Source organism: Bos javanicus, chromosome 13 (assembly GCF_032452875.1).
Source record: "Bos javanicus breed banteng chromosome 13, ARS-OSU_banteng_1.0, whole genome shotgun sequence".
NCBI lineage: Eukaryota > Metazoa > Chordata > Mammalia > Artiodactyla > Bovidae > Bos > Bos javanicus.
Window position 1 is genome coordinate 38,299,891 of NC_083880.1, and position 10,777 is coordinate 38,310,667.

At 43.4% G+C, this 10,777-nt stretch overlaps 1 protein-coding gene across 2 annotated transcripts; it reads left to right on the forward strand.

The window, feature by feature from the left end:
* Positions 1–62: 62 nt before the first annotated feature.
* On the forward strand, positions 63–10,500 carry MGME1 (mitochondrial genome maintenance exonuclease 1). Of its 2 annotated transcripts, none has more exons than XM_061436316.1 (5): positions 63–198; positions 2,061–2,642; positions 5,964–6,183; positions 8,853–8,985; positions 9,333–10,500. In XM_061436316.1, the coding sequence occupies exons 2-5, from the start codon at positions 2,129–2,131 to the stop codon at positions 9,492–9,494; spliced, it is 1,029 nt and encodes a 342-aa protein (XP_061292300.1). In that variant the 5' UTR covers positions 63–198; positions 2,061–2,128; the 3' UTR covers positions 9,495–10,500. The 2 variants fall into 2 exon arrangements, with proteins under 2 accessions (XP_061292300.1, XP_061292301.1); XM_061436317.1 differs by lacking the exon at positions 63–198 and adding an exon at positions 234–1,149.
* Positions 10,501–10,777: the final 277 nt, after the last annotated feature.

The following is a 10,777-nucleotide window of genomic DNA, read 5'->3' on the forward strand; positions in this document are numbered from 1 at the left end:
TTCCCCACAGAACGCTGGAAAATGCACGGAGCTGGGGGGCGACCAGGGATAGGGGCGGGGCATGAGCGCCGCAGTGCTTGCTGGGGCCGCCGTGCCTGGGCGGGGCGTAGCCTGAGGGCAAAGCGCGGGACGGACGAAAGAACCGGTCCGCGGAGACGTTCGCGCGCTGAAGCTAGCGGAGGGGCACCGGCTTCTGAGGTACCTCCCTGCCGGCTGTTCCCTACCGTGATTCTCGCGCGAGGAGTCGCCGCCGGCCTGGTCCTGTGGGGCTCCGCCGAAGCGCGTACATGGCGGCGGGGCCCTACTGACCGCCCCTGGCGATTCAGACCGGTCGGGAGCGCGAGTGCCCAGTCTTGAATGGATCCTAGCGGCGCCCACTGTAGGGGGTGTGAGGGGTTAGATGAGAGCTCTCCCTCCATGCTGTTTTTCAGAAAGTCTGGTTTTCAATCTTATGGTTACCTGGGGAGAAGGAGGGAGGAATAAATGGCAGATTTGGGAGTGACATATTGTTGCTCTTGTTCAGTCGTGCCCGACTCTTTGCGACCCATGGACTGCAGCCCAGCCGGTGGACTGCAGCACGCCAGACTTCTGTCCTCCACCGTCTTCTGGCGTTTGATCAAATCCATGCCCATCAAGTTGGTGACGTGAGCTTCCCTGGTGGCTCAGACGGTGAAGATAGTGATGCTCTCTCACCGTCTTATCTTCTCTTGCCCCCTTCTTCCTTTGCCTTCAATCTGTCCCAGCATCAGGGTCTTATTGGAAAGACCCAATCTTTCCTTATTGGAAAGATCGCTCTTCACATCAGGTGGCCAAACTATTGGAACTTCAGCAGCAGCCCTTCCAGTGACTATTCAAGGTTGATTTCCTTTAGGATTGACTGGGTTTGATCTCTTGGCTGTCCAAGGGACTCTCAAGAGTCTTCTTCAGCACCACAATTTGAAAGGGTTGTGACACATACCCCACTACTTCTGAAGAAGGAAATGGTAACCCACTCCAGTATTCTTGCCTAGAGAGTCCATGGAGTAGCAAAGAGTCGGACACCACAGCACATATGCAAACAAGGACCTGCTGTAAAGCACAGAAAACTCTACTCGATACTCTGCAGTGGCCCATATGGGATTAGAATCTTAAAAGAGAGGGGATATATGTGTATGTATAACTGACTCACTTTGCTCTACACCTGAAACTAATATAACACTGTAAATCAGCTATACTCCAATAAAAAAAATTTTTTTTTCCCCAGAAATCTGATGTTTAGGCATTAGTGGTTAAACTGCTAAGTGTGACCACCAGGCCTCTCTAGCGTCCTGTCCTGTGTTTCTTTGTATCACACAGAGTTCCCTTCATAGGCGGCAGTTGGCACCATAGTGAGTGTTAGGGACACGTTGTCCCAAGCTGTCTGCTATTTCACATTTAACAAATGCTGGTCCTTCAAAAGTAGTTTTGTACAAATGGTACCAATTCCAAGCTCACCTGCAGTACAAGACAAGAAATTGACTGATAAGCTGTTGGGACAAGGAATAGCAACTTTATCTGGAAAGCCAGCAGACCCAGAGGATGGTGGACTAGTGCCCCAAAGAGCCATTTTTCCAGAGTTAGAATTTAGACTCCTTTTATCCTAAAAGAGGAGTGGCATGTCACTGGTTGTTGCACACTTCTTGGTGCAGGAATCCTTTGTTCTTGTAGCTGCCCAGGGAGGTCTGGTCACAATGCTCCTAAAAACCTCAAACAAGACAATTATTTTCTGTTCTGTAACTTTTTATGCTTGGAAATGTGTTAATACCTTTAAAGATCAGAACTCTGAGAATGGGCCCTCCTGTATATTCCAGGCTATAGGCATAACATTCTCCTACAAAAGGTGCAAAGCCCACATTAAGCCCTGGCAGGGAACTAAGGTTAGAATTAAAAGAATAGATCCAATATGAAGTCATTTGTTCTCTGTTTAAAACATGTTGAAAAACTTGTTGAATGCAATTTTAAAAAGCAATATCATACCGTTGCAGCTTTCACTTTGATAGTTCAAACATTTAACACATCTAACACCACTTTTTCTTTTATAGGAAAGCAAAAATTAAAAAGGCCTTCAACGTTACAAGTATACCAGAGGGAAGTGAAAAAAAGTCTAAAGATGGAGGTATTTCAGACCATCTGCAGACAGCTTCAGAGTTCAAAGAGGTTTTTTGTAGAAGCAGCCCCCCGTGTTGTTTTCTCCACTTCCTCTTATTTGTGTGGCCGGAAAAAAAGAGTGAACCCTTATGAACAAGTGGACCAGGAAAAATACTCTGACTTGGTCAGGTCTGTCTTGTCGTTCAGAGGCCATGCTCGGACTCCACAGTCTCTGTTCGAGGAAGATGCTTTACTCTACGGACCGGTGAGTAAGAGTAAGGCCCCAAAGCAAGAAGAAGAAGCAGGAGTTCCACAAAACTGGTTTCCTCTGTTCAATCCAGAGAAAAGCATAAAACCAGACCCAGCAAGGGATCCTCCAGTTCCTCTGAAAATCCCTTTGCAAAGGAATGCGATACCAAGCGTGACCCGAGTCCTGCAGCAGACCATGACGTCAGAACAGACTTTCTACCTGGAGAAGTGGAGGCAGCGCATGATTCTGGAACTAGGAGAGGATGGCTTTGCCGAATATACTTCAAGTAATCTTCTCAATCCTGATTCTTAACAGTTATTATGTTTCCCAGAGTAGAAGGCACCCCTATAGCTAAGGAGGAGCTGCTTTCAGATGATAGTATTAACAGCGTTTTTTTATAACTCACTTCATTATCATGACAACCCTATGAAGCACAGATACCATTATCCCCATTTTACAGATAAAGCAGAGATAAATACTTTGACTAAAAGATGTATAAAATTCATTTGTTTTATAAGCTATAGACTTGATTAGAATTTCCTGTTTTATTTTTTTTTTTAATGGAATAGTCGATCATCACATAATGGAGTTCTAGTTGTTGCTAGGCTTTCTGTTCAGAATCTAGTAAATGCCCCTTTGGTCTGCTTATCAGCAGTGACTGACTCATAAATTTAAAGACGCAATAAGTCAGAATGTGTGATCTGTATTTAGATCTTAGTAAACTGAGGTAGATGTTCAGAGCCTGCAACTCCTGTCCTAACTCACTAACTTGAACAACCAAGGAGAATAGCTTTTGTAAAACAGATTCCACCCAAAAGCAAGATGAAAGAAGAGAACGTTAGTACAGGTGAATTCGTTGCTCCCCAGCAGGATCACAGTTGTTAAAGCTAAGTTTGCACTGAGCATCCTTTAGTCCGCACTTCCCAGAGTGCAGGACATGCACCCATACTGGTCCAGAAGCACTTTAATTTTTAATACAGGAGTAATACTTATTTTGAGGCATCTTAGAACAAAGATATGTGTATGCATAACACATTAAACTTGTGGTCATATGTGTTTTAAAGGAAAAATGTTAAGTATTTAGGTGGCGTTTGGATATGGCGAAAATGGTCAAGTGCTATATAAATTCCTCAGCTGCCTCAGCCAAGGACTGCATGCTGGGGCTGACTACCTTCTTAACGTGGTTAATTAGTAACAACAACCAAATTTCTCAGCCTGTTAAACAAGCAGCATTTTTTAAAAATATTTTAATGGCATTTTAAGTTTTTTATCTGAAACACTAGAATTTAAAATGGACATTGTTTCCTATGGAAAGTTTTGTTTTGTTTTATTCTCTTTAAACCAGAAACAGCTTGTGGGAATCTAAGAAACCTGCTGGGATGTTGCGTACCTAGGTCTGTAGCTCTTGGCACAAAGGAAGGAAGTACTTTGCTGGCTCTTTGATAAAGGAGACGAGTTGTTTGGTTTGAGCCACCCCGATATCCCAGGCAGAAGGAAAACTGGTTGACTCCATGAAGTCAACTTTATAGATCTAGATTACTATGATATGATTTCTCCGTCAATTTAGGATCAACCTTAAACAGGCAGAATTAATTTTTTTTTTTTTAATAATGGGGCAGTCACATACAGATTCATGTCATGGCCCAAAATAAAGAAGAAAGAAAAAGAGCAGGAAGGGACGTCCCTGGCAGTCTAGTGGCTCCACTGCAGCAGCGCTAGTTCATCCCTGGTCAGGGAACTAAGATGCCACATGCTGTACAGTGTGACCAAAAAAAGACCCAAAACATGGGGTCATTTTCCCAAGCACCAATTTACCTTTTGAAGATTGCAGAGGATAAGAAAGTCTGACTTTGATTTATACTTGTGTTGATCCTAGTGGGAAAGCTGGGGTTTATTTTTTCCGTTTTTTGTTTTGTTTTGTTTTGCTACATTGAATATTTGTTAATTCTAAAATACCCATGCTTGTCAGTTAGAATATAGGAGATTCATGATTTTTTTGTTGTTAATATAAGACTTGAAAACTTCACTTTTATTCCTTCAATTTATTCAAGGAACACTCCAACTTAATTGCTATCTACAATAATGCTTAAATCTTTTAAAATTTATTTTCACAAGTTGAATCATGTTTAATGTTCTTAGCTTTACCATCCTAAGGGACCCTGTAACCCAGATCCTCATGTTTGTTGCCTTGCACCTTACATGTGAAGAGCTCGCCAGGGGTGAAGACTGCACTGGAGAGTGGGTTGTCTCTTAGCTTGGCTCTTGATAAAGCCGTTTTTCTCCTTCCTGTTTTTAACATGTTTGTGTTCTGCTTCATTAAAGCTAATCTGTAGATGAAAACTACACTTCTTTTCCCTGGGTTTTAATTCCATAAGTCTTAAACATTTGTAGGCCTTTTATGTAATGATAAGTCCAATTAAGCCAGGTAAATTTGGAGTGGAATAACTTAGGTCCTCAGTTGAATTTCACTTCACTTTCTAAGTTGTGTCCCCAGAGCAATTCCATTTTTTGCCAGTAATAGAACTGACCTTTCAAAATCTTTGTAAAAACAACTTGGCAAAGGTACTGTGGTTCGACATTGCCTCATTAGCTGAGATGACTCCCCATTTTCTGTGGGTGTGTCTCCAAGCACGTCTGTTTCCTCCTCTGTTTCTGTGTGTCACGCTACCTGATGGCCCCTGAGTTTTCTTCTTGCTCTACTGGGTGATGGGCTGGAGTGAGCATGGACTCTGAGGCCAGGCCCATGCAGCTTTTTGCTTTGGGAAGTTTAATAGCCACTGCCTGGGCCTCATTAAAATGGGGGTGAAGAGCCTTACCTTGCCAGGTTGCTGTGTTTGAAAGTTAAGTTTGAAAGTGCCAAACTTAGTGCTTAGCGTAGCAACACCCTTAATCAAGAGTCTTTCCTCCCTTAATCAAGAGTCAAGTGAATATGTAACATATCTCGCACTTGTTGAATATGTTTGTGTCCTCTTTTCTTAACTTAAAAGTGTATGAGGAAAAAAAAACGAGGACAGAGCCACTATCTCAGGCTGCTCTCATCCTAAAAGCAAGCGCAGGTGCAGAATGTCATGTTTTCCTCCCCTCCCCCAAGCCCCACAATGTTAATCCCTGCATGCCTTGATTTTCATGCCTTTCCTGTCACTAAGCCTATTGGTAAAGGACGCTTCCACCGGTGTTCATAAGTCAGATTTGGTTGTAAAAAGAACCATAAACAAGTGCAGTTCTCTAAATGTCTAACAACTGTCACAGCTGGTTAACTTACTGGTTACCTACATTAAATTAATTCTAAAATTCACAGTGCTTTGTGAATTCACTAGGTATGGTCCTGCAGCCCCCAAATCTTCAATTCTAGCTTTGGCCTAATTCTACTAGAAATGCTTCATTTTAATCCATTGTGTTATCTAAGCTCTTCTAGTCCCTTTTGTTCTCAAAGTGCGTTCTTAGGTTTCACAGGAGGCCGAAATACAGTTTCTTAGAGGTTATCACTTAAAGGAAATTCATGTGATTTTTAATTTCACTCTTCAGAGTCTTATAGAGTATTTGTTCTTTAGTACTAGCTTTGTTTGGGGTATTTTTTGTTGTCCCTTTCTTCTGATTTTCTTTTCAGACATGTTTTTACAAGGGAAGCAGTTTCATGAAGCCTTGGAAAGCATACTTTCACCCCAGGGGAACTTAAAAGAAAGAGACGAAAGTCTCCTTGAATCTGGCTACATCCAAAGTGTGCAGCATGTTTTGAAAGACATCAGTGGAGTGCGGGCCCTGGAAAGTGCGGTTAAACATGAGACCTTACAGTATGTGGGTCTGCTGGACTGTGTGGCTGATTATCAGTAAGTATATTTGATTTTTCACATCAAGTGTGGAGGTGAGTTAATTCTGGGTGGACGCATGGTTCCCATCCAGCACTAGTTTTTCCTCTCAACTCCTGCTTCAAGGTAGAGCCTGTGCTAAGTCACATCAGGTGAGAGCCACATCATCCTTGTCAATCTTAAGTGCCCAAGTCAGGGTGTTTGGCGGAGGAAAGATGTAACTGTCCAGTATGGCTAGGATGGCCTGTTTTCCAGCATGTCCGCCCGCCCCCCACCCTCAGGCAAGGTACCAGCCATAAGATCCAATCTGATTCCTGCATTGTTTTTCCTGTTTCTCTAAAAATGACACCTTGGTCTATTGGCCCTGAAAATCAACTTTCTTCAAGGCTTCCATGCAGTGTTTGACATGCATAGGAACACTGAGCTCACTAAAACTTCCTGTGATCTTTAAATTGCTGCTGTTACTGTTTTCCCCACTTACTCCAGATTTCAAGGGTAGATATAATCTGCAGATATCCATATTCCCCAAAAAAGCATGTGAGCAATAAAGACGGTGGGGGCAAAATCTGTTAGTGTAACCTTTGGAACTCTGGTTAAAAGATACTGGGCTCTGGAGACATGCTGCCTGAGTTTGGTTTCTGGGTTTTCTTCTTAACTTTGGGCTACTTACTTAGCTTCTCTGTACCTCCATTTGTTCATCTGTAAAATAGGACAAATAATAGTACCTACCTCACAGGTTTGTTACAGAGGTTAAATGAGACATTCCTGGTACAGTACTTAAAATGTATACTATCTGTTCAGAAAGTGTTAGCCTTGTTATTTTGACCCTCTTCTGTCTTTTTAACTGCTGTTTAGTATGAATGAACTGTATCCACTTCCATATTGGGAGCTCTCAGGTTATTTCTAGAGTTTCACAGTTACAAACTGTAGCAGTAACCAGGTCTCCTTGTGTTCTGTCTGGACAGTTTTTTTCGGCAGGTGCACAGGTTCATTGGTTTGTTTTGGTGAGCAACCTATGAGATATGAGTAAATCCAGTCGATCTGAAGTAGGCCTGGGCACGAATAGTTCTTAAATTCTCCAGGCACTTGTCACTTGCACCCGGGATATCAAACCATTGCTCTGTGGTATAGACCTGAAAGGGAAATTGCGGGGTCACAGGGAACGGGTGTTTTAACACTGTGTCTCGTCATTCCAGTCTGCGTTTCAAAATAAATTAGGCTAAGCACCTTTTCATTTGTTAAAGAGCTATTTGTGGACTGTCTTACTGCAATTTTAATTTGGGTTTATACTATTAAGATTTTTTTTCCATAATATTAAGTTCTATAAGTTATAGTACATTTCTGGAAACAGTGGTACATGGCAGAAGTCGATACTGTAGGATATTTTGATTTTATCGAGAGAACTGGGAATGGCAGCCCCCTGGGGATGCTAGGGCCTCTCTTCGTTTGCAGAGATTGTCAAGCTTTACAGAATGGAAAACAGTTCCAAAGATGATGTGTTACCTCTACATCTGCACCATCCAGTAGGGCAGCAGTGGGCCCTATGGGCCACTAAGCACTTGACTGGGGCTGGGCCAAACTGACGTGCGCTGTAAATACACAAACTAGATTTCAGGGAGTTTGCACAAAAAACAATGTAAAATATCTCACTAACAACTTTTTAATGTTAATTATATACTGAAATGATCATATTTTGGATATATTGGGTTAAATAAAATGTTAAGATTTTACCTGTTTCTTTTTGGATGTAACTACTGGAAAATTTTAAATGGTGTGTATAGCTCACATTTTCTTTCTTTTAGATAGCGCTCCTCTAGCCTGGTTTTATAAATACCTTGCATAGGTTCTAACTCCAGGGCTATGTTAACAGGAGGATCTCCCTCTGAACAGCTGGTTTTGAACCTGAAGTCAAGGCAGAGCAGTAAGAGTGCTTGAGGGTCACTGGTTCTCAACCCATCCGCCTTGCAGTCCTTTTGACACGTGCGGCTGGCAAGTGTAAAACCCTACCAGGATAGGGGAGAGGAAGGAATGTACTAGTTATTTTACTAAAAAAAATGTGGCAGGACTTTTTCTTTTCCCTAAGATCCCTAATAGAAAGTAATATATCCCTGCCCTGTGTGTAAACTTCTAGGACAGGAACCAGGTCTTCTCATTTGAATTTCTACATATTGCTGGTACCTTTTAAGTGTTGATGGACTTGAGCTCCAGGTTTGCTTTCTGAGGCGCCATGATGCTTGGTCCCTTACAATGGGGACTTTGCTGCTGGTCTGTTGTGGTTCATTCTGATAGACATTTGAAGCAAAATCAACTAAGATAATAGCAGATGTAGTTTCAATTCCCTTGTCAACTATTAAACTGTGGAGGTCCAAAGAGAAGCCTAGAAAGTTTAGAGGCTTTCTCTGGGGAGACTTTCCCAGTCCTGGCCCTGGGCCCTCACTGCAGCCCTGTGGTCAACCCCTTCACACCTCGTCACTGACCTGAATGAGGGGCTCAATACCTCTTCAGTTCCAAGGAAAGCTCAAGAGGGCTGTCTGCTTGGAACTGGGGGCAATGGAAGCCATAGTCATTGCGTGACAAGCAGCAAACTATAGTAAGAACAGGGTTAACCTAACAGAGTCTCAGTTTGAGCTGTCACCTTCAAGGGCAGTTTGAGCTGTCACCTTCAAGGGCTTCCTTTGGTTTCTCTCTAGGGGCAAGCTTTGTGTGATTGATTGGAAGACATCAGAGAAGCCAAAGCCTTTCATCCGAAACACATTTGACAACCCACTGCAAGTCGTGGCGTATGTCGGTGCTGTGAACCATGACGCCAACTACAGCTTTCAGGTCAGGATGCAGAGCCTGGCTTGCTTCAGGCTTTGCCCATGCCAGGCCATAGCGCCTTCAAGTTCTGTCCTGTGTGTATCTGACCTCTTCCTCTGTTCTGTCCTTCTGCACTTCACAGAGCACTTTCCCCACTTCCTGGGCTTTTTGTTGTTAATAGTTCTTCAATGATCACAGCGGGTTCTTTATGTTCATCTTTCTGTTCTTGTGTATCATCAGCCCATCTTAGAAACTGAGGCGGGAGCTCTCACTGCTGATTGTTTTGCTCTGGGCTTGCCCTGGAGTGAGAAGGGAGCGAGCCTCAGTCCTGGTGCCGCTGCAAACTCTGGAATCGCCCTGCTCTTTCCTAGGTTCAGTGTGGCTTGATCGTGGTGGCCTACAAAAACGGGTCCCCTGCCCACCCACATTTCATGGACGCCGAGCTCTGCTCCCAGTACTGGGCAAAGTGGCTTCTTCGACTGGAAGAATATACAAAGAAGGAAAAGAACCAGAATATCCAGAAACTAGATTAGGGGCAGGAAGCCTCATGGGAACAGGAAGCGCTTGTTCACAGTCGGGAAGTTGGGTCGCTGTTTGCTGTGATCTGAGATCAGGTGCCATAAGGTCTGAGAGCTGCGTCAACACAGGCGCAACCAGTAACTTGGTGGAATTTCTGCAACCAAAAAGGTGAAGCCAGAAAAGTTATAAATTCAAAGAATCGGACTCGTGCCCATAAAACACCAGCTCCGCTACCTCTGGCTGGCATTTCCCTGGATAAGGGGCAGGCAGCACTGGACTGGCACAGTGTTGGTGACTCTCAGACCTTCTGTGTCCAGGGCAGGACGTTCAGTCTTCACACTGAGACATTCAGGGCTGTGAGGTTTAGTGTGCCAAGCGCTTCCCTGGGGCACACCGCGGGGATGGGGCCACACACCCCCAGGGTGTGTATGCAGTGAGAATTCCTATTAGCTAACTGCTTCTGCCAGTGGAGGTTCCTAAATCATGCCTTAGGTTTTGGGGTTCCCTGTATTTCATACGAGGAAGAAAGGATCCATTTACCGTTTTTAAAGAATAAACATGTGATCTCTTAGCCTCCAGTAAACATTGCTCTCTGGAAAGATGGTGCACACTCCCCATATCGTTGCATTGCCCCTTGGCCTTCCTCCAGGTAATTCTTAGAAGCGGCTGGGCCCTCTCTGACAACCGTACTTCTGGGTATTTTGGTAGCTATCTTCTGGTTTGAGTCAAGGAACTGTGTACATGGACAAAATTGTTTATGGAATTTTCCAGCTACAGGGAATAATAATGACATGTTTTGGGGTTTTTTTTTTTTTCCCTGTAATCAGTGATAAAATTGATTAGTAGTCACTGGGTTTGGGAAACCTAAATAAACACCCACTACCACCCTGAGGGATGGCTCCCTGTTTCATAGAGTAGGTTAGCACTTAAGTTACAGTTGCTATCTTAAAATAGTAGGTGCTACAGTCATTTTTTGCTTTCATTAGCCATTAATTATAAGAAATAAAAGATGAAGTAAAGTCTTTGGTTTTGCTTTTTATTTAAATGTGTGCATTTACAGGGTGATTTCACAAACCTGGAATTGTTTAGATTTTGTTTGTAAATTCAGAATCTTAACCCATCTTAATCTTGACCCAGTAGCTTTGGGGTGTGTTACACGCATATGCACACACGGTCACCTCACAGGGAAAGTGAGCTTTGAGTGGGGCGGAGGATTGAGGGAGACTTTGTGATGACTCCCCACACCTCTCATGCTTTTCAAACAGCCTAGTGAGTGAGTGAAACTCGCTCAGTCGTG

Bases quoted from the DNA above. Each gene is read 5' to 3' on its own strand.
- MGME1 (XM_061436316.1), top strand. From the start codon at position 2,129: ATGGAGGTATTTCAGACCATCTGCAGACAGCTTCAGAGTTCAAAGAGG. The intron at 2,643-5,963 runs GTAATCTTCTCA...TTTTCTTTTCAG, and splicing joins CTTTGCCGAATATACTTCAA to ACATGTTTTTACAAGGGAAG. The intron at 8,986-9,332 runs GTCAGGATGCAG...GCTCTTTCCTAG, and splicing joins ACGCCAACTACAGCTTTCAG to GTTCAGTGTGGCTTGATCGT.